General features: G+C 44.7%; 3 protein-coding genes across 7 annotated transcripts in view; 1 reads left to right on the forward strand and 2 right to left on the reverse strand.

The window, feature by feature from the left end:
• Positions 1-8,778, reverse strand: part of LOC136843497 (aldehyde dehydrogenase, dimeric NADP-preferring-like) — a 177,663-nt gene extending 168,885 nt beyond the window's left edge. Inside the window, exon 1 of the mRNA XM_067112032.1 lies at positions 8,628-8,778. The gene's annotated coding sequence lies outside the window, so the exon portion shown is untranslated. The remainder of the gene's footprint in view (positions 1-8,627) is intronic.
• Positions 8,779-11,983: 3,205 nt separating this feature from the next.
• LOC136843498 (zinc finger MYM-type protein 1-like) lies at positions 11,984-12,949 on the reverse strand. Its single transcript, XM_067112034.1, has one exon. It carries the CDS (start codon positions 12,947-12,949, stop codon positions 11,984-11,986), a length of 966 nt encoding a protein of 321 aa, XP_066968135.1.
• A 2,907-nt stretch (positions 12,950-15,856) lies between these two features.
• The window catches only part of Alg12 (Alg12 alpha-1,6-mannosyltransferase), a 101,688-nt gene continuing 94,156 nt past the window's right edge, over positions 15,857-23,388 (forward strand). For 2 of the 5 annotated variants that reach the window (XM_067111377.1, XM_067111379.1), the window contains exon 1: positions 15,857-16,350. In XM_067111377.1, the coding sequence (XP_066967478.1) occupies positions 16,345-16,350 (6 nt within the window). In that variant the 5' untranslated portion in view covers positions 15,857-16,344. Of the gene's footprint in view, positions 16,351-17,283; positions 17,431-23,388 lie in introns of those variants that run through there. The other 3 variants (XM_067111380.1, XM_067111378.1, XM_067111381.1) reach the window with 3 other exon arrangements.

The raw sequence follows: 23,388 nt of genomic DNA on the forward strand, positions 1-23,388 counted from the left end.
TTGTCACTGTATGCTTGTAGGCTGGAGACGTTGGCAAGGAAGAAGTTTGGGGATGATGGGATAGATGAATGTAAGGAGTTAGTATGGAAGTTGTTAGGGACAGTGCCAGATGGAGTTAGAGAATTTGTGAACTTGAAGCGGAAGGAGAAGAAAAGATGGACGAATGAAAGGTTGACTTGGGGAGAAATTTTGGAAATTGTAGAAGATTATGAGCTTGACAGGGTTATAAAGAGAGCAGAAGTGTAAGTGTAAGGGCTGGGGTAGATGAGAGAGTGCCAGAGTTTGGAAGCTTTAGGGATGCAGTGTTGAGGGGCCCAATGAGAATGGCCGATAGTGTAATAGATAGGAGTGTAAGAGCAAGTAATGTGGAGGTGCCAGTGAGGATGAATGGTGGGTTTGTAAGGGAACAACGGGTTGGACGGGTTAGGGATAGTATTGTACAAAGGGAAGGTCGGTGAGTGGAAGTCGAGCGAAGTGTTTTAGATGTGGAAAGGAAGGACATACAAAGAATGAGTGTAGGTGGGCTTTAGGAGCGTGTTTCGGTGTGGGCAACCGGGACATTTGGTAAGGAGTGTACGAAAGATAGGGGTTAAATGCTACAGGTGCGGACAGGTGGGTCATATTGCTAATGGTTGTAGGGGTACCCAGTGAATGTAATATGTGGCAACTGTGGTAAGAATGGGCATTATGCGAGAATGTGTTCAGAAACGAGAGCGAAAGTGTGACGAATGTGGAATGGAAGGGCATGTATCAAGTGTATGTAGACGAAAGAGAGTGACTGTGACAGCGAATTGGGAAACTGAGTGTGAAGGGGTTCAAATGGGTGGATCCTCCAGGATGCAAGCGGTGCGTGTGATGCATGTACGTGAGGGGTTGTTGCATGAGGGGGCTTTGCTGGAAAGACTGACGAGTGCATGAAGCAATTTGTTTTGATAGAGTATGGCAGAAAACGTAAGAAAGGAAAGAACGTAAGTGAACGGAATGATCGTAAGTTGTGTGATAGGGTGTGAGTGCCAAAGTGAAAATGAGTGATAAAGCGTGTAATGGATGAATGGGATGGTATGAATAGAACGTATAACATATGCGGGTTTGATATAACTGAGTTGACTGAACGTGTAGGGGTAAGTGAACGGTTGGAGGTGAGCGAAAGTGTAAGAGTAAGAGAGCGTAGCAGTGATAGACGAGTGATTGAAAGCATGAATGAATCGTTGCAAGAATTGGAAAGGTCAGTGAGCGAATGGGATGGGTTAGTTGAGGAATTGGGGAGGTATTTGGGAACAAGTTAGAGGGTATAGATGAGATTGTGGATGAAACTGAGAGTGGTAATAGTGAAGAAGATAGAGTGAATCTGAGAGAGAATGGAGGAGAAAATGTAAATCTGAATGTTGCTGGAAGAGAGAGCGAGTCTGAGAGAATGATTGCATGCCCGCGAACGCGTTCTAAAGGACCTGCTGGTGAGCATCCATGGGTGTTACATAAGGTGATTTGAATGCAGTGTGAAAGGTGTTGGTTGGGAAATGCTAAAAGGGGGGAGAATTATAGAGGGATGAATAAATTTGTTTGTATTTAGCATTTCCCAACGTTTTGTGAGAGAGAGAGAGAGAGAGAGAGAGAGAGAGAGAGAGAGCGAGTGTAATTGTCGTTGTGAGTGGTTCGGTTGTTGGAGTTCGTTTTACGGCGCTGTCTGTCTGTCTGTCGGGAGTTTTTCGGTTTTGGGGAAGTCTTGGGCAATTGAGGTCCAACCTTGAAAGTGAACGGGGAGTTTGTCTGGTTTTTTTTTGTTTTGGATACCGGTACCGATATTGATGGTGCATGTGTCTCTTTTTTTTCGTTCGTTGTTGGTGGAGGGTTTGTTTGCAATTTTGTTTTTATGGTTTTGTGTGCTGTGATTGGCGACCGTGGACCTTTACCCATCTCCAGCAACCGAAGATCAGGGTGAGTGTTGTTTTGTTTGTGGGTTTGAATTCCGCCACAGCTCGACCAAAATGAACTCCTTCTTCAGAGAAAAGGCATTCATCTGGTCGAGAAAGCCCTATGGCAAGCGAGGACCGTGGCAGCCCCAACAAAACCCCTGCAAGGAGAAGTGAAGAGTTAGTCACAGGGGATGCCGTGGTCCTCCCCCGAGATCACTGTGCTAACGAATCAGTGTGAAGATCTCTGCGAAAAGAAAATTGAGGGTGTCCGCATCCCCAAGAAGACCCTCGAGTCCTCCTGGGGCACAACGCTCCCAATCTCTTCTCCTTTTAGGGATAACCTCGCCAGAACCCAGAAAACCATCCTCGACTACAGGCAGTCCCCGGTTATCGGCGGGGGTTCCGTTCCCGACAGCGTGACAATAACTGAAAATCACCGATAACCAAATATCAGCAATTATAGCGCTGATCTCTGGTTATCAGTGCTGATATCCAGTTACCGTCGCTGATAATCAGGGATCGGCGCACCTGATAAGTGGGGATCAGCGCCGATAACTGGAGATCAGCGTCGAAAATCCAGTTATCGTCATCACTAGACAAGTGCCGTAAAAATGTATCGCAGATAACCAAGGTTACTGATAACTGGGGACTGCCGAAAGGTTTTGAGGGAAGAATAGAGGAGAAAAGCGCTCTTACCTCTCCTGCTAGAAGAATCAGCAGGAGAGGCCACCGCGGGCAATCATCAACAAGAGGTGATGACAGCAGCAAGAGGAAGGAGAGCACTAACACCATGGCAAAACGCTACCCTGAAGAGAGCGAAAGTTTATGTGAGCTGAGTCTCCTGAAGGAAGGAGAACCTCAACAGCATTCAGTTCACCGAGATGATCATATAAACGTGATCAGGGTTGGGCGAGCAAGTCAAACAGCACAAGCTGATCATGTAAACGTGATCAGGGGCTGGGCGAGTGGGCCAAGCCGATCCGATCCAAACCAATCACCTAAACGCGATCAGTGGCTGGGTGAGCAAGCAGGGCTGAGCCGAGATGAGTTGGGAAAGTTCGGCCGTGAAGTAGAGTTGTCCTCAAGACATGCTTTGATCTCCTCTGAGGCTGAAACCCCTCGAAAAGTAGGTTTAAACGGGATTCTTGTCTGCTAACCCGAGTGCTTGAACCCAAGGGTTCATGACACGAGTATCAGAACTGACCAAGCACTCAAAACGAAGCAAGCAAAAAGTGTCAAAACATCTGAATGTTTCAACACCTTCTCTCGTCCTGTGCCTAAACCAGACCGGAGAGCGAACTCCCTAGTACTGGTTTGGGGAGTGCCCGAGATTCTGTAGAATCCCAGACACTCGACGACTTGCAAGTCAAGAGCTTGCAATCACAAGAAATCCGAGTGCTCACTGAGTGCACCAGATTCCAAGGAATTCCAGCACTCGGCGAAACTTCCGAATCTCATAAGAACAATCATCGGGAGTAAGCTCCTCTTGGCTTCCGAAGAAAACCGAGGAGGGACAGGAATCGAGGGCGTGGCCTTGAAAGGTCGCGCACTCAAGGCCCCTGAGATACGAGACCCCAATGGGGAATGCGAATTGGTTCCCGACCCCAAGGGCTGGGAGGAGCCAAACGAGACAGCACACTGCCTCTCTGAAGAAAGGTAGTCCCTCTGAAGTCCTGCAGGACCTCTGAAGGAAACATCCTCCTTGCCTCTCCAGGCGCTCGAACCCTCGGGACCGAGACACCAGGCTGGGAACCTGACTGAGCACTGTTTTGGAACTGATCAAGCACTCAAAACTCAGTACTGGCAAGAAGAACCGAGGCACTTGCATGTCTTGGCTCTTTCTCTCGCCCTGTGCCTGAACCGGAACGGAGAGAGGTCTCTCTGACACAGGTTTGGGATGCATGAGACTCCGAAGATTCTCAAGCCCTCGGTGCAACTCGACAAAGTAGAGCACCCAACACAGCACCAGTCCAGAAGCAGAACTCCTAAAATGGCAACGGGAGCACAAACCAAAGTCGGAGCACATGTGATTAACGCAAGACCCTCGGGTAAGCGATTCGGTTCCAGAGCCCGGAGGCTGGGAAGAGCCGATGAGAGATCCCACTGCCTCCCCATGAAGGGAGGCAGCCCCTTAGAAGCCCCATGGCGGGACTTATTAGGGGAGGGAGAGGCAGCTTTCTCTTCTTCGGCCGATGAGCCTCAGAAGAAGAAGGGAACAAGGCAGCAGAAGACAAAGTCGAAGATAAAGTTGAAGATGACAACATCTCACAGGACTTCTTCCTCCATCTCTTCTCTGACATCTTCTACAAGATGGTTGGTCAGGAGACTCAGGAACCGTTGGGCCAGCAAATCAGGAAGCACACAATGGGAGTGGCCCAGGCGACAGGAACACCAGGAGAAGCAACTAGAGTGACCAGGGCAGCTGAGGCAGGAGGCATGACAGGAGTGGCCCGGAGTGACCAGGGCAGTTGAGGCAGGAGGCATGACAGGAGTGGCCCAGCCAGCAGGAGCTTCAGGAACGTCAGCAGCGGTGACAGGGACAACCAGTCATCTGGGGCAAGAGGCATAGCAGGGGTGGCCCAGTGACTGGCTGCCACGGCAACAGGAGCAGCCAGGATCACAGGTATGACAGAAGGAAGTGGCAAGCATACAGGAATACCAGAGAGAAAACAGCAGTTGGTCCTCCTTGTCAGGGCACAGTGGTGACACCGATGTGGGGTCTTAGCTATTACCGTCACCATGGTTTTCTTTGAAGTATCCACTGTATAAGGGCAGCATTCCTGACATGGGAACTTCAACTGTGCCTTACGATGCTCGCTGTCAACCCGGAGGAAAAAGCAAAAAAGATTAGTAAAGGAAACTCCTCTAGCTCTCAGGGGGATTGTCCTAAGAGGTGAGAGGAGGCCCCTGAGAAGGGGTCGTCTGACCGCCCACCCCCCTGCCAATTTTCATGTGACAAGTGAGTGAAGAGGACAAAGGAGAGATCTCTCCCGAAGGAGAGATAGTCAGAAGGGTAGCTACCAGAGGGAGCTAAGGGGCAGTCACCAAGGGTGCTGTCAGAGGCGAATAACCTTCTGACGATGCCCGGCAACCTTCTCCTGATAAGGTTCCTCCTGGCAAAGCTGCCCACGGCACAGGCAGCGAAGAGCAACACTCGCACAAGGCAGAAAAGATTACAGTCATGCTCCCAACCAATGAGAGGAGGGTGTGAGGCCCAAATGTTAGAGGAGCAAAAATTTAAGCCCCTGGCTGCCGACCCCAAGAAACACGCTGGGGAAAGACGGTCTTACCACAACGCTATCAAAATCGTGGGTTTGTATATTATATTAAATAATATCAAACACACAATATATACCCAAAAACAACACAAAAGACCCCATCTTGGCAGGCAAGACTCCCACCTATCGAACGTTAGTAATTGCCTAATCACCTTATTCAAGAGTTTTAACAGCCACTTCCAGCTTCGCTGTTAGTAATTACTAATGTAAAGGACCGATGGTTTATATATAGTTTAGGAACAACTTTGTTTCCATAGGTACTGAGCGTCTTTTAACACTACAGCTAGGCTGTGCTGGCAGGTGGGACTGGGTTCGTAGACCAGGAATCCATGCCCGCCTGGATAGGGGTACTACTGGAGATAGTACTGGTATATAGGGGGCCCAAGAACCCCAAGTACTGTAGTGGTTGCACCCTTGCACTCAGCAACGGGTGCTGCAGTACTGCTAGTGAGAGCCCCATCAGTCCCCTCTGCAGCAGAGGAATGACTGCTAAAAGCTTGACGCAACAAGCTGCAGGGAGACATAGCAGACTTCTTCCTCCACTTACTAGGTTTGAAGAAGAACTGGAGTAGGTGACAGCACTTGAAGATGAAGGCAACAACTTCCTTCTCCACTTCCTCAACTTTGTTCTGTGCACAGCCAAGGTCAGCACAGTAGAGAGAGAGCAGAGGAGGACCTCCCTCACAGATGTGGATAACGGCAACGCCTGTGGGAACATCACTGAAGATATGTTAGGGGATACTGAGAAGGTGGGAGAGACCTGAGGGCCACTGGAGACCAAGATCGCTGACGCTATCACAATCACAGCAGAAAAACTAACTGAAGACACCTTATTTGCCTTCAGATGGTCAAGAAGAGAAAAAAACCCTGGACTTACCCAAGATGCCCAGGGAGGGCCACAACTCCCTGAGCCTCTCATCCTCTACTGCACCTGGAACGATAGTCAGATTAAAGTAAGGCTCTTCCCTTTGACACAAGAAAGAGAGTACTTCAGAGTAAAGCTCTCCCTTAAAGCAAAAAGAGGTCCTAGCTGAGATGCCAGACTGGACATCGTCCCCCCTTCAATGGCTCTCTTTTGAAGGAGTTGGCAAGGGGAAACTACTCCCTTGGGAGTAGCAACAAAGGGAGGGAGTTTGGTAGGTGGGAGAAAAGTGCATAAGAGGACCCTCAGTATCAGTGGTGGAGTATTGCAATCTGATGACATCAGGCAGACTCTCTTCTTTCTAGCAAACCCTACCCACTATTCAGATTGTGGTGGCATTGAAAAATGGGTTTGTGTAATTGATTTTTTATTTTTTGCTGTTATTTTTTTGTTGTGTGTTTTTGTTGTGAATGTTTAATATATTTTTTTTTTTTTTACTTGGTTTGCTTGAGTGGGTCAGGGTAGAGTGATTTGCTCCTCTTCACCCAATTTGTAAGAGGCTTGATCTGAAGTTAGGATATTTCCTTAGCAGAAGCTATTCTGGAGTAAATATCTACCAACAGGAACTGCAATGGAAACAAAAAGTCTGTATTGACATTAACAAATCAGTCAAACAGCTGGTGAGACCGAATCCATTTTCATGTTCCAATCCAAGTTGTATATAGCATTTACTTAAGATTGTGTCTGTCCCAAGTAGGATGGGATCAGAGAAGGTGCTTAAATATCTGTAAGCTGACTATGTTGTAAGTGGGATCTCAGATTCTTGTGTAGAAAAGACTGCATTAAGAGATTCTAAAGTGATTTCTGCCCTCAGCTTGGATGTCATAGGTAAAATAAAACAGCGATTTTTGTTTATCATCACGCTGTCAGAAAGGAACCCCCGCTGATAACTGGGGACTGCCTGTAGTCACTTTCAACCATGTGCATTTGCATATCTTCCTCTTTCCAATGATGTGTTTTTTTCTTAAACTGGCCAACCTCAGAGTTTCCCTGGTCCAGGGGTGTGCTTGATATATATTTAGCCTGTCCCTTAAGGGTTAACTATTGAAAGATGATAGTTGATAAACTGTGGTAAATGTAAATAAAATTAGGATAAGGTTCTGTTTGAAGGTCTTCAGATCACTGTGATATTAAGATTAATAAATTAGGATAGTAAAAAGTTTTCTTTAACCTCTGAATCTGTTCCCATCATCCTGCACCAACTGTGTGAAAGAAAAGCCCCTACAAGATGATCACACATGACAAGGACTTGATTGCTTACATTTGTGCCTCCTGCATGAGGAGCAAAAGGTGTGATTGTCTACTTCTATGTTAGAGAGAAACCTATTGGAAGGTCTGCCCTTCCCTCGACAGCGCATGAAAACCTGAGGTTTCTTCTCCGAGGCAGAAGGCTTAAGTAATAGAGGGGTCTGGCTCATATATTTATAAGACAAATCTCAAGAACCATACAAATCCTCAAAAAGCATGTGAAAGAAAGCAAACAGCAAGTTGGGCAATGAGTCACAAAGACGTCCATACACAACAGCGACTGGAGGCAAAGTGGAGTGCATGCTGACAGGTGGATGGGGCTTCCCCCTACCCAGAAACACTTAATGCCCTTGCCTGAAAGTTAAAAAGCTGTTCCTGCTCACATTCGGAAGCTAAATCCTAGGCTATGTAGAGAACAAAGTTTTGTATTTGTGTAAGAAGAAACATAATATTACCATACTTTTAACTCTGGAAAACAATCTTGATAATCTATAACATTATGCCTGGCTTCTAATGTTGGATTAAGTTGGGATGAGAGTCTCTCACCCTTAGCCTAGGTCAGGCAAGACTCAGTGCAACACGCAGTTTTGCAAGGTTAGGGTAGTCTACAGTATATCCCTTTCAGTGCCCTTAAAACTTCTTCAGCTTTTGTCACTTGTTTAGCAACTGTTTGTAACTCCAAACACGAACTAGCCTATGTATTTTTGACTGATTATCCTATGATTTATATGCTTTTTAAACCACACTAGCTGGTGCAATTCATTCACTTTTACACCCTACCTTGCACCCCGCCCCCTAACCCAATCTCGAGTCTCAGTGGAACCCAAATAGTTACAAACAAAGGGGAGAGAAATACATAAAAAGTTGCACAAACAATAATTTCCAAAAATCTATACCACATAAAAAATAATTTTGAATAAAAAAAACATAGGCCTAAGTAAACAAGTAGAAATAGCCTAGCCTTGTTACGTGGTAGAAGCGTTTGAAAAGGCCAGTTTTGGCTACCTCTCGCATTAACTGAGCTCTAGATTTGGTCTTAGGATTGACAGTTAGGACCCGTCTTTGTCTGGGCTGGCAAGTTCTTGCTAGAAAGGTCAGAAGGAAAAAAAACTGCCCAGCATCTTTCTTCGCCTCCTCACGACGGAGCTCTCAATCTTGGCTAAGCTACGGTAGCATTAAGTCTCAGAGTGGGACACTGTCTTAATAAGAATACTTACATGTACTAAAACCACTTGGGGATAACAGACAAACAATAAATATGCTTACAACAAACTCAGGCGTTGTATCAAGAAGTTTGCGATAGTGAATTGAACTTTGACCGTCGATAACCTTACATCGGGGCTACCGTCGACATCTGACTGATCTGAGTCGTCATACTAGAATATTATGTGTTCGATTCTCTGAAAACTTGACAGCCCTGAACAAATTACACACAGACGCACACACAAAAACACATATAATATATATATATATATATATATATATATATATATATATATATATATATATATATATATATATATATATATATATATATATATATATATGTGTGTGTGTGTGTGTGTGTATATGCAGTATATAATATATATATATATATATATATATATATATAGAGAGAGAGAGAGAGAGAGAGAGAGAGAGAGAGAGAGAGAGAGAGAGAGAGAGAGAGAGAGAGAGAGATTACTGTGGAACAAGACCAGCTTTGTCTTACACCAAGACTGATCATCAAAAGCTCCGAGATCCATGAAATAAATTTAAACACTGTGACACTAATTTTGTTTTAAATGCAGGTTATCACGATCATACGTCAACGAAACCGTGGTCGAGTCTCTCCGAATTTTTGTCACCAAGTACCGTGAGGAAAAAAACGCTTATTGAAGAGCTCCGTGATATGATATACTGTGGTTGCGTTCGAATCTTCGATAGATCCCTAGACTACAGCGAAAGGTCATTGTCATTCATCACATTAGTTGGATTTATATCCATCATCAGCATCGCGGTTTCTTTGTTTGGTGTGTCCTGTTGGCCCTTATTCGGTCCATCATGGCTCCATTTACCGTTCAGTTATGGTTCGTCTTCATCTTTCAGGTTTATTTTTCAAGAGATGTGCTGTGTCTCGTCTGTTGCTAACAGAGGTGCCACGTGACATATCACAGTGGGCAAAGTCCAGAAAGAGGTTACCCCTCATTCAAGTACCCGGTCCTCTGACCCTCTGTCAGTCAGGTTTGTTTAATTTAACTATAATTAAAGACAAAAAAGAGTGAAAGACATGTCAAAGCTATCGTTCCTCGCATTGACTTTCAGTGGCGATTCTAGGACTCTGAAAGTGGGGGGGCCACTTCAGGGCCAATATAAATTTTGGGGGGGCATTTATCGTTGGTGGCTAGGTGGCGAGCGAAGCGAGCCCAAGTAGATGTTCTATGTGCATTTTCATGGCACTCTGAAGACAATATTATGTCATTAATGAAATAACAAATGACAATAATAACACCTCATTACTTTCATAACTTGCATTTGTAAAACATATACATGTATGCCTACACAAACATTATGATAATGGAGGTTATTCGTATTATTTAAAAAAATATATATGTATTTCTTGCAATATATTTTTAACAAAATCGCAAAAATATGGCAATGTTTCTCAATGTACAGTTGGACACCTGAATATAGCATGTATTCCTTGAATTTTTTGATATGAGGGAAACTATATAGGTGGGATAGATGTCTGTTTTGATACCGGTATGCAGTAGTTAAATAATATGGCCAATTGACAATTGTCTTGTAAAATTTAATAATGTTTGTAAGTCCGGGATAAGAGTTTCGACTGCCCTTCATACACAATAATGAAATAGCAGAGAAAATCTCCATTGGCAAACTGTAGGCGTGTCACTTAACAAACAGTGATTTGCTTGACATTTCAGTACTTTTTATTACTATAAATCATCTGTGAATCCTTATAATTAACTATTTTTCATTATAAACTACAAATAAAGGAAATTATTTTGGTGTTTGATTTTACTAAGTTCTTCGGATTGACAACCTGACCCTTGGTCAGACTTTTTAACGTGACTGCACCTATAATTGCATAGCACTTATGTACAGCATAATAGGTCCACAAAATGTTATGAGTGACTATATCGCTATTGGCCTATATGACTATATCAACAATAAAACTATGACCTCGTGCAACGTATGTAATCTAGATAAAAAAACACTGAGACACAAGGCATGAACAATCATGCAATGGCATGCTGTGGGAATGACATGATTTTCATATAGGCTAGTATAGTCGAGTAGAGTTCACCTCAGGAAAGTGAAAATCACCCTGCTGGTAACACCCCGTTGCTAGGCAACCACTTTTACTTTCTACATAATTATGTTGAAAGGACAAACCTAAGTAGCCTACTTCAAAAATTCATAAAAACTATCTTCAAAACAAAAATGAATCATGAGTTATGAATGTAATGTAAATATTATGTTGATATTAAAACCCCATGCAAGCATGCATGAAGTAATGCAGTGTTGCCAACAGGGCGAGTTTCCCTTTCCTGAGGTGAAGTAGAGTATAGTACGTATATTTAGTGCAGCTTAATTCTACGATTATCATGCCGGCTATCAAATTCATCAACAAAACAGTCTAAATCAATTCCTCGGCACGTGCACTTTCAATGGACAGTAATGCGATATTACTCAATCTAGCACTGGTCATGGAATTTCTGAGAAATGTTTTCACTAATTTCATTTTTGAAAAACTTCTCTCACAAGAAGCACTGGTAACAGGAAGAGTGACAGATATTAACAATAGTTTGTACAAACAGTCAAATGCAGCCTTATAAGGACTAAGGAATGACAGGAATTGTGTAATGGATGTAGGCTGTATTGGCTCTTTCGTGAGTAATTTCTTCACCAGAGGGATCTCATATTGTAAATCATTTTGACTGACCGAGTATGCCATTGCATATGCCTTCAAGTCTTCTTCTAACAAGAATGTCTGTCCTCCAGGACAGAGAGCTGAAATACCACAGAAAATTGCATTTGACTCTTTGGAGAAACGACGGTCTAATTCACTAATTAAGCAGTCTAGGACTTCATAGAAAATCCTGATGTGTTGCACATGACATGGAACAGAAGATCCTGACCACTTGTTTCAAACACGATAAATCCATCAAGCTTACGAGGTTTCTTTACCCGTTTTCTTGTTGTTGTTGGTGTAATGCAGCATTTCCTGCAGAGTTCATTAACCTTCTCAGAGTAATGGTCATTCAAGTCAGAGTTGCGTACATTAACTAAATGTTCATGGAGTGACGAAATTAGATTTGCTGCTTTTCCTAGGTCTGCTTGTTTATCCTGTAGCTGTGTAGACACTTTATTAACTTTTCCAAGAATATCTGTGAAAAATTGCAATAAGTAAACAAACTCTGCATCAATCTGGGCAAGCAAACCGCGAGCGGATACAGCTCGGGCACCAATGTCATCTTCAGAAATTTCCTTCAAAAGTCTCATTATGCATTCCAGACGGAGTAGAGCATTTTCACACGAAGTGGCCCGACACCACCACCTTGTGTCACTGAGATGCTGCAGTTCTCGTACTTGTTCTTCAGGCAACATTTCACGCTGTATCAAATGAATTTCTCATGAACTACCGAGTTACTAGCAAAGATATAGAGTTCTTCAAGCAAACTAAAGAATTCAGCAGCTTGGGGTACATACTTTGCAACATTTATCAACACTAAATTGAGCCTGTGTCCATAGCAGTGTATATAATATGCAAAAGGAGCTTTATCACGAATTCGTTTCTGAACACCACTAATCCCTCCACTCATCACTGATGCCCCATCAAATCCTAATCCTACAAGAGAAGATTTGTAATCCAACCCCAGTTTATCCAAACTCTTCAAAATAATATCTGTGATAGAGGCAGCATCCAACAAGTCCATCTGAGTGAAAGAAATGAAGCACTCCTGAATACAATTTGCTATTTCATCATAAAATCTAATAACTAATGCCAACTGCTCTGCCTTACTAACATCCTTGGCTTCATCAGCTTGAACAGAAAAGTAATGACATGACCTAACTTTTTCTGCAATTTCTTCCTTCACCATACATGCAAGTGTGTCAATCATCTCATTCTGTATTGCAGAACAAGTGTATTTTTCATTTTTTGGACCACTTTCTACTCTATCAGCTATAATAGGATCACGTTTAGCAGTGAATCTGAGAATCTTACGAACATTTCCTGGATTCAGTTCATCATCACCTTCTCTATGTCCTCTCTGCGAAATGTCTTGTGTCACAGTCAACAGGATTATTTCACCTAATGTCTTTATGTAATGACGATTTTCACGAACTTTCTTCTGGTATGCCTCACTTATACACTGAGCAATTGATGTTTTATCAGCTTTATTTCGTTGATAGTCCGCCCATGCAATACAAGAAGTTTTGTGGCACTGTGAGGAAATGTGCTTTTCGATGGCACCATCTTTTCCATGTGCTTTCTTCCATCGTCTAAAGCCACTCTTTATGAATGCTTCATCTGCATTGCCATATGTTGGTGGAGCAAAGTGCCTGCATGCAAAACAGAACATTGCATCTCGTTCTTTAGAATATTCAGGCCATTCATATTTGTCGAACCAAGCCCCCACAAAAGACCGAGCATGAGACTTTCCTTCACTATGCCTTGGATACTCTTTTTTTAGCGTACCTGAATAGGATTCTCAGAAGCAGATTGAGAAATGTCAGCTGGTGCAGAATCTTCCTTTTTCTGTTTCTTTGTTGGATGATCATGTGAACTTGATCTTGCAGGATTGCCAATACTTTCACGATCACAGTCTCCCTCTGACTTCTTAGCAGGTTTATCAGATTCAAGGTTTACTGTCAATGGTGCATCACATTCACTGCGTTTTTAATTACAAATTTATCCATGATTGTCTATAGTACAATAAAATTATCTGTGATAGTAAGTTCTGAAAAAAATTAAATTAAATAATCACACGTAATTCACAATTAACACAACACACCTGTCACCACAGAAAAATGTGATAAAATTTGCGGTTTTGCTGACTACCGACTGGAAGATGATGACAGCACGCACACACACACACACACTGTCACACACACACATACACACATACACACACACACACACACACACACTCCACCGTCCACGCACACATATATATATATGTGTGTGTGTGTGTGTGTGTGTGTGTGTGTGTGTGTGTGTATAACATGTATACAGTATAATAAATATATGCACATATAGGCTCTACACTATCACTGCCAACATTCACGAATCACAAAAATTATGATACAATTAGACGATTTTATTATTATAGGAAGTGTTTTCTATGTAAAAATAAAATGGGGTTAATTGTCACCGACTCACCAGCTACTTGTATTTTGGCCTATTTAGTTATTTTCTTTCAAATATGGCTAACGACAATATTTATATTTGGCTTTTGTCAGATCTGTTTGTGAAAAAGGTTAACACTGGGTTGAAGGGTTAAAACTTGAGTTGGGATATAGACCTACATCATATAACAAAAAATTAGTGTACATTGTTTGCTACTTTACACCCGCCTGTCAGATTCTTCTCATTCTTTTTCTAAGATTTCGTATAATTATTTTTTTACTCTATTTTCGTATCCGCTTCTTATGTGAAACACCCACATACTGTACATAAAGATCGAATATCTCATAGCCACTAGTCTACTCCCACTTTGTATGAGACGAAATAATGAATACCACTTATGCTCAAATGCACTTATGCACAAATAATTATGCTTTAGACACTCAATAAGACACTAATCGGGTGAAAACTGACTTGACTGGCTCACAGTCTCACAGAAACAGACTACATGTACTGATCACATCATCACATCATACATGGACGTGAAACATACGCGTCTGATTCGCGTCACACACACACAAAGCGGGCGAGGAGGACGGAGGTGTAAAAAAATTCCAATAATTTTAATCTAGCAACGTTACCATTTTTTTTTTTTTTGTGATTACGTCTAGTTATTGTGATAGGATGGGATATTTGAGTGTATATATAGTATACTGTATAATTTATAAGGTATATATTTATATTATATATTATATTATTATATATGCCTAAACTAAGCTTATTTAGAATTAGGATATGGAAACAAAAACTGGGGGCCAAGCTGGGGGCCAGCCAAAAAACTGGGGGCCATGGCCCCTGGCCCCCTAGAATCGCCACTGTTGACTTTACAATATTTTCAGCACATACATCCACACATGAATCTGTTCGTTTCTCTCTCTGCAGTGGCTTCTATGAGACGACCTCAGAGATGGATTTTCAGATTGCTCTTATCTCCTTCAGCTCGTGTAAATTCCCATGGGGAGATGTCACTTGGAATTGAAGTATAAAATTTAGGCCAAAGGCCAGGCGCTGGGACCTATGAGGTCACTCAGCGCTGAGAATAATGTTGAAATAATTGTTGAGGGTGGAAAATATAAGATGGAAGAAAGAGAATATGAGAGGAGGTATAGTAAAAGGAATGAATGGGTTGCGCTGAGCGCCGAAGGGACGCTGCTAGGTCCCCCAGCTGGAAATTAATCGTCTGCAATCTGTATTTTTCATTGTTGTAATTTTTAATTATTTTTACTATTATTCTCCGCATAATTACTGTCATTACCATTATTATGAATTCTATTTTTTCTACTTCTTCAGCAACGGTGTGGCTACTGCCGATTATATATATACACCATATATATATATATATATATATCATGTTACCCTATGTATCTAGATTGTGTGCATTGTATTTGTATATCCCATGTATATGGCCCTGAGCTGAAATAAAGGATATTATTATTATTATTATTATTATTATTATTATTATTATTATTATTATTATGAGGTACACTGACGGCACTATCCCCCTCAAGGAGAAGATGTCATTTATTACCTATAAGAAAGATAAAAGTAGCAGAGTATATTCTTCTTTCTCAACTAGAGAAAATAAGAGGCTCAGAAATACTAGTAAATCTATGCACATTGTAATTTATTCAGCCACCACAAGAAACTGGAAAAATGAAGAAAAGTAATAAGATAAACTGACTGATTGATTTAAGGTTCTCTGGCATATGATAATTAGTTATCGACGCCGATATCATTTATTGAGAATGACGAATCTTATATAAGAAATTATGAACGTAATAAAAGGATTATTATAAAAAAAATACATCCATAGCTTTTGCATAAGACTTGCTTCTGGTACAAATCTAAATATGCCACGGGCATTATAAACAACTTCCTCGAGGACTAGAATGTACCTGCCATTCTCGCCTCGGTGTCTCAGAGAGAAGGCTACTCCTAATATAAGGTCCCTAAAGCCCCTTTTACACGGGCCAAGTAGAGAGGCAAGTCAAGTGAGCAAGCGGACTGCTTCTCTTTTGAAGGCAAGTAGCATAGGGCAAGTGCTTGTATACACAAAGCAAGTGACTCAGGCAACTAGCCTCTCAGTTTGTGCTGTGCATTTGGAGCATCCACATACGTTCTTTGTTTTACAATGGATCTTACGAAGACTGTAATTAAAAATGTGTCCAAGTTATTGCATAGTGAGATGTTAGATATAATTGAGGAGGAGGTTACTCAAGAAAAGCGAATTTGGGTAAGGGAGTGGATAAAAAGGAGAAATGAACATGGGGCTTCAGCAACTCTTTTAAGAGAGCTGTATTGTGAAGATCCCAGTGAATATAGTCCTACTTAAGGATGCCCCCAAGAGTTTTTGATAAGCTACTTAATGCAGTTGACTCGGAGATACAGAAAAATGATACCTTGATGAGAGATGCATTACCAGCTAAAATTAAATTATAGTTAACCCTCACATATCTAGCAACTGGATACTCATTCAGAAATCTGCAGCACTACTTTCGGGTTTCAGTTGCTTCAATTTCGAAGATTATCCCAGAAGTTTGTGACACAATTTACAATAATCTGCATGAATATATGAAGGTAAGATACACTAGAACACTTTGTAGTCGAGCCTTTATAAAATTGGGTTTTCTGTTTATGACACTTATCGTGTTCAAATACATTATTCTGAAAAAATATGGACATTTTTGCGAAGAAATTTATCACTGCAGTCGGTTGTTGAAATCTGAACAAATTTTTTTTCTTTTCTCCAACTTTCTCCTTGAATTACTAAAAAAACACCTCTCATGACAGCTGACTGAAAGGAAAACACACCTGATGGAATGTTTAAAGCCCTATTCTATTGACCATATCCACAAATATTTTAGTATCAGAGACATATTCATCTGCAGTTTGTGAAGGACATTTCGTTACAACGTATGAGAAACTGATTCACTGGGCAGGATGTCGCTGTTTTGGGTCCTGGCTGGGCTTGACCTCTTCGCTAACTAGCACCACTTCCTTACCTAAAATATACTCTTTTTTCAATCTGACTGTGTAATTTACAGCATTAGGATTATCACGGGGTCCAGTCGTTTGCCTAATGTGCTCTTCCACAAAAACAGATACGGTGGCTATAGGGTATGGTGGCTCATTGCATTGATGCTGAAAGGACTTTTGTCTTGCATGACGTCAGTGACCGCGATCTACAAGTCAGTTTTTGCGCTTGCCAACCTCGCTATGTATAGATCTTGGATTAATAAATGAATATAAAACAATTACGAAGTTTAACCGTCCACAGAAATCGGTTTGTTATGAAAAAAAAATATTAGGAACTCCATTCCGCTGATGACCTCCTGGATAATAATAATAATAATAATAATAATAATAATAATAATAATAATAATAATAATAATAATAATTTCATTTTAGTGCTACTCTTCCTCTTTTTATGTTAATTAAATTACCGATAACTGCCTAGAGCTATTATCCAAGTCTGACAGACAATGAACACAAAATTCAGATTTTTGTTCCAAAGAACGTTTCTTGATAACATTATCATCTGCAGGTATAATTGCCAAAGAGCTTTGTTGACATGTTTTTATAGTATAGCGAACTCTCCGCAATTTCCTGATTATTCTTTAGTGGCAGCTTGTCCTCTCCAGCGAATGGTTCAGAAAGGTAACACTCCGTTAATATTAGTAATGAACGATATATGAACTAAATAATTTCTCTGCATAGCTTACAAAAGTGTTGATGCCTTGGCAGATGTCGGCCAGGCTTTGGCTGAGGAAATGGCAAGTCTCTCGGTAGGCTCCCTACGTACCTTTCCGCTTGGGAGTCATTCTGCTGAACAGTTCTGCATGAATTACTGCGTATTTAAGTTGAATACAAAATAAAAAAAAACGATCGGCTATATCAGATGATAAAATTGTATGTTCATAGGCTAAAATATAAAGACTCATTGAAGCCTTCCAAGAGGTTGATTAGGCTAAAGGAGTCTCTGCTGACTTTGGGGTGGTTGATTAAAAGCTTGGCTCAAACGAATGCAGAATGAGAGGTCAGGGCTAGTAGTGTAGGCCCAACAGGCAGCCATTTCTGTAGGCTAGTAGCCATTTCAGAGGGAATAGGCTATGACCTAACCAGAATTACCTTTAAACATAACCTAACCTCTGACATCGTAGCCTAATTTTGCTCCCCCTGGATCTCCCCCAGGTAAAACTAAGTAGTAGCTCCCTGGCGGCGACTACTGTCTGACTTGACTTTTCCTACAGTTTTTTGGTTGCTAATTATGGATTTACCTTCAATTTTTGTCACACGAATGTAATTAACCAGTAATTAACCCCTGAATTCTATCCAACAAGGTAGTGCTAACCCCCGCAAACATTTCTATAACCAATCACATTGCGCTGTTAGCCTTCCGTTGAGAAAAACTCCCCAAACCTTACCACTCACAGTTGCTAACATGCCCTCCTACTTGTGGGGCTGTGTCTGGTTTCCGGGGTTCACATACATGTCCTACACAAGACAGGACACGGGTACATCTGTTATGAACGGTTCATATCCCGTCCGGCAAGTGCAATAACTTGTTAACGTGTTTTCCCCACTCATGAAACTAACACACCCTGCATGGAATCCTCCCAACACAGCAAAGAAGAAAACACATATACATTTTTGATTTTCCTTTTATAAGTTTCACCGTTTTTGGTTGCACTTACTGGCACTTGTTGCAACACAGGTACCCCCCCGGGGCCAGTACTGAACACAGCATAGGGAGATTCCATCCCCCCCCACTACTAAACACGGCGAAATGCATTTACCCCGCCAGCCCAGTACTAAACTTTGCGAAAGTATATCTGTACCCTAAAAAAAGCATTTTCCCTAAACACATTTTCCACATGGCAGTTCCGTTTCTTTACTTCCTTCTCATAACCAGGGAGATTCCATTCCCCCAAACATACTACTGAACATGGCGAAATGCATTTAACATGCCAGCCCAGTACTATACACGGCAAAAGTGTATGTGTACCCCAAAAAAAGCATTTGTTCCGACACAATATACAAACCCTCGGTCCTTTACATTAGGGATTACTTTCAGGCGCAGGCTGGGAATGGCTGTTGAACTTCAAACAAGGTGGTTAGGCAGTTAACTACCGTCAAGAGGCGGGAGTACCGCCTGCCCAGATGTAAACATTCCAATTTGCTTTCGGCTGTCATGGAATTCAGACGTTGTTCTTCGCTCTCTGCCTGACTGCCCTTTTTCAACCTTTTGGTGGGAAAATTCCCTTTTTGTTTTCAGTATGAATGTTTATCTGATAAACCTTCTAAACCCTCCTATCCCCAGTGTGTGTGTCTGGGGTAGGAGGCAAGAAATGTAATACCTTTCGGTCTAGCATTGACACGGACCCACATGCCCTTTGCCCATCTTGCAGGAGACGTGTGATCGCGCGATGCTCCTTGTAGCGAGTGTTGTTCCTGGTCTCCCAAGCAATGGAAGAGGTTCAAAGGGAGGAGACGCTACCGTCGGAAGCCGGCCAAGGAATCGTCCGAGGGTAATACGCTCCCAACGACTCCAGTGGTGGCTAATGTGTCAGGTTCATTTCTCCCTCCCTGCAAACTTCCCCTGCTCGCTCCCTCTCCCTCTGGTGAGGACTCCCCCTCCCCTTCCTCATTCGTTTCATCGGGTGTGGAAGGGCGTAGGGGGGCAGTTGATCAGGACATCCTCTCAGGGGTCTCTTCTTGAGCTGGGGGGAAATTTTTCCCCCAGAGTGAGCAGAGACTTCCCAGTTTAACCCAACTATTTCCTTAGGGTGGGTAACAAGGTATCCGACCTATCCTTGGCCTGGTTACACCTGGGTCTACCTGGCGTTACGTCACTGGAGGGCCTGGTATCTCATCTGTCTGGCGCTCCCGTAACAACGCACTCGGCTACCACTACCACCACCACACCTGTCACCATGTCTGCTTTCTCCAAGCTGCCCATGTCGGTGGCTTCACACCTGGACACCCAGGTTTCGGCTGCCCCTGTCTCACTCTGTACCGCTGCCTCCTGGGTTCCTGGTCCTGCTCTCACAACCTGGGCCTTCCTGCATGGTGACATCAACGGTGCCTTGCTGACCCTGGCCCAATTATGACTATGGTTCCAGCTCCTTGCTTCCCTGTCTCTTGGCCCAGCTTAACTACTGACTCGCTCCCCATGCCTTCGACCCTGGCCCGGCCCAGCCTGGCTGCCGGTGCGCCACCCGTGCCTTCATTCCCGGCTCCTCCTCCGTATGTTCCTGGCTGCCCCTCTGATATTCCTGCCCCGATAACTGCTGGCCGAGCACCGCCTACGCTGCCCGGGTTGCGCCTCCTGCTGTGGTGCCCCCGGCTGCTCCTGTTTCTTCAGCTGCTCCTGCATGGTTTGGGGACCTGACTTCAATCCAGAGGAAGATGGCAAAGAAGTCAAAGAAGAGGTCGAGAAAGGTGTCGTCTTTGTCTACGTCTTCTTCATCATCTTCGTCTTCGTCTGCTACCTCTTCTTCCTCTTCTCCTTCTGAGGCTTCCCAGCCAAAGAAGAAGAAGCCTGCCTCTCCCCCCGCAAGAAGTCTCACACTGAGACCTCTAAGGGATTGCCTCCTTCCACAGGGAAGGCAGTGGGATCTCTCGCTGGCTCTTCCTGATCCACGGATCAGGGAACCGCTGCTCTGGCCCCTGGGTCATTCACATCGGGAGCCAAGGGCATGCAGACCACGGTCCGCACTCCCCCTGCTGTGCCGAAGAAACCTGCTTCTAAGGCCAGCGGGTCCACGTCGGACACTCGTGCATGAGTCACTCTGAGTACCCAGGTTTCCAAGGAGATCTGGGTACCCCAGGCTGATACGGGAGAAACTTCTCGCCGTACAGACCCGGATGTGGGGCGAGAGAAAGAGTCCGGCCATGCAGGTGCCCTGACTCTTCCTGCTGGTACCTCCGTGAGTGCCAAGCCAGGTTCCCGGGAAAGTGCTTCGGTTCCTTGGGTCCAAACGCCTGGAGAAGCAGAGAAGAGGTCCCCTGCTCAGTCTTCCTGAGAGGCTATGGCCTCGAAGAAGACTGGGGCATGTCTAGAGGACAGCGCAAGCTCACACCAGCCAACTGCACGCTCGACTCCTCCCAGTCCCCGGCCGCGTCCGCGTGGCCAGCCTTGCTCATGGGAGTGAGAGTGCGGCTCGACTCAGGCGAGCTGCTCCGCTCTCCTCGGGAGACTGCTTCGCCTAGGCGAAAGCACTCTCCTTGACACGGGCTGCCATTACCACTGCGGGCTGGTGACCGCTCCTGGCCCACTGCCCCTGTTGGGTTTGCCAGCAAGGCCTGTGGGAGCATGAGTTGGACAGGAAGAACTCTGGCGAGTTTTCTCCCCAGAGTTCTACCTCGGGGGCGTATGTACCTGGCTCGGTCCTCGTCTCGACCAGGCCTTACACCCGCGTGGTGCAGGAAGGATCATGGGGGTCTGCCGAGGTTCTCCCTCCTCCAGGGAGAGTAGATCGGGAGGACCGCACTTTGGAAGGACTTGAGGGTCCTCTTCCCCAGGATGCAGACACCCCTGAGATACAGAGGACGTTTGCTGAGGTTATTGTGCTGATTCGTCAGCACAATGATCTCGGGGAATGGACCATGGCCTCAACTGTGGATCATCCGTCGTGCCTCGAATCCTACTGGGGACCCAAGAAGGAACCCAAGGCTTCGGTTGGGCTGCCGTGGTCCATGCTTGCCGAAGGGGTCCTCAACCAGGTGAATGGTCTTGTGTCTCAGCAAGACAATTCACTCAGAGCGAACTGCTCGGACAAGCTTCCCTCCGCCCCCGCCTCGCCAGAAGCACTTCTACGCACCATCGGAGAGGGCATTGCCGCCTAAACAGGTTGACCCGGACCTGGTATGTCTGGATCCGGGTCTTACGTTGCGGCAGCTTACTGCAGAGAGCATCTCCCTCTCAGCAAGAAGCCGCAACACTGAAAGCCACTGCCATGGCGGCCTTCCAGGCAGTCTCCTGGCTCGATCTGTGGTCCTTCACAGTATCAAAGGTAGCTGCTTCCTCGGGCGATATCGTGCCTTTGGGAGACTATGCCAGTCTGGGGGTAGGGCCATCTCCTATCTTGCCCACCAGATGGCAAACCTGGTCCTGAAGCGGAGAGACACCGTTCTCTCTCGCTTCTCCAGGTCTGTAGGACCCGAGTCGGCAATGACCCTAAGGAATGGACCATTGCTGGGTTCCGCCTCTCTCTTCCCTAGGGAGTTGGTGGACGCCACGGTGGACAAGTGCCAGGCCGATGACAGCAACCGGTTTGTCCACCAGGCAGTGGCCAAGACCTCTGGGTCTTCGCATTCCACTGCGGCCAGGCTGGCACTTCCTCGGCCCCTAAGAAGTCCCAGTCTTCGAAGGGGTCCCGTGGGAACACCCAGCCTTCTTCTTCCTCTAGAAAGAGCAGGTCTTTCAGCCCACTTCCCAACCCAGTAAAGGGGGCAAGGGGAAGAAGAAGAAGGGGAAATGCTAGGGGCGGCGTTCCCCCCCAAAAGCTGTCGAAGGGGTGGGGTGCCTGTCGAGCCGTTGGGCAACATGGCAGCAACACGGAGCCGAGACCTGGATAGTGGATGTCCTTCGGAAGGGATATCTACTACCCTTCGAGTCTCAGCCTCCCCTCACCTACTCTCTGGTCCATCTCCGCATGTACGTCCAAGGAACTGCGAAGGACACAGCAGTACAGCAAGAAGTGCAAGCCATGCTGAGCAAAGGTGCTGGGGAAGTCATGTCGGACCAGTCTCCAGGCTTTCACAGCCGTATCTTTCTCTTAGAGAAAACTTCACAGATATGGAGACCAGTCATAGACCTCTCTCCCTTGAACCGATTCATTCGCCAGACTCGGTTCACGATGGAAACAGCGTGATCCGTGCTTGCTTCCATCAGGGAGAATGATTTCATGCTTACGGTGGACTTGAGGGATGCATATTTCCAAATACCCATTCATCCGTCCTCTCGCAAGTACCTCTGTTTCATCCTCGGGGAGACGGTCTTCCAATTCAGGATACTTTGCTTCGGGCTCTCAACCGCTTCCCAGGTATTCACGAGTCTTCTCGCTCGTGTCAGCTTGGGCCCACTCGCATGGGATACGTCTACTGAGGTATCTCGACGACTGGCTGGTCCTGGCGAGCTCCCGCTCATAGTTGTTACAGGACAGGGACCGGCTTCTCGAGTTTTGCTGCGATCTTGGGATCCTGTGAACCTCGAGAAGTCAGATCTCATCCCCAAGCAGAGGTTAAAGTACCTGGGCATGCTGATAGACTCGGTGGCAGCGAAAGTCTTTCCCTCAGACTCTCATATCAGCAGGTTCAGGCAGGCAGCACAGCTGTTCCTGTCACGACAGGAGCAGCCAGCCTGGCAATGGCAAGTCGCCATCGGTCACCTGTCGTTGCTGGAGAAGCTAGAACCTCATGGGCGTCTTCACCTGCGGTCTCTACAGTGGAGACTAAAGGAGTATTGGTCCCAGTCCTGAGACCCCCAGTCCTTCCTCATTCCTCTCTCCGAGGAGGTGAGAGAGGACCTTCGCTGGTGGATGGATGACAGGAACCTCTTGATAGGAGTATCCCTGCATACTCCCCCTCCGGACATGCTGCTGTTCTCAGATG

This window comes from Macrobrachium rosenbergii, chromosome 11, assembly GCF_040412425.1.
Source record: "Macrobrachium rosenbergii isolate ZJJX-2024 chromosome 11, ASM4041242v1, whole genome shotgun sequence".
In the NCBI taxonomy this organism is placed as follows: domain Eukaryota; kingdom Metazoa; phylum Arthropoda; class Malacostraca; order Decapoda; family Palaemonidae; genus Macrobrachium; species Macrobrachium rosenbergii.

Bases quoted from the DNA above. Each gene is read 5' to 3' on its own strand.
- LOC136843498 (XM_067112034.1), bottom strand. From the start codon at position 12,949: ATGTTCTGTTTTGCATGCAGGCACTTTGCTCCACCAACATATGGCAAT.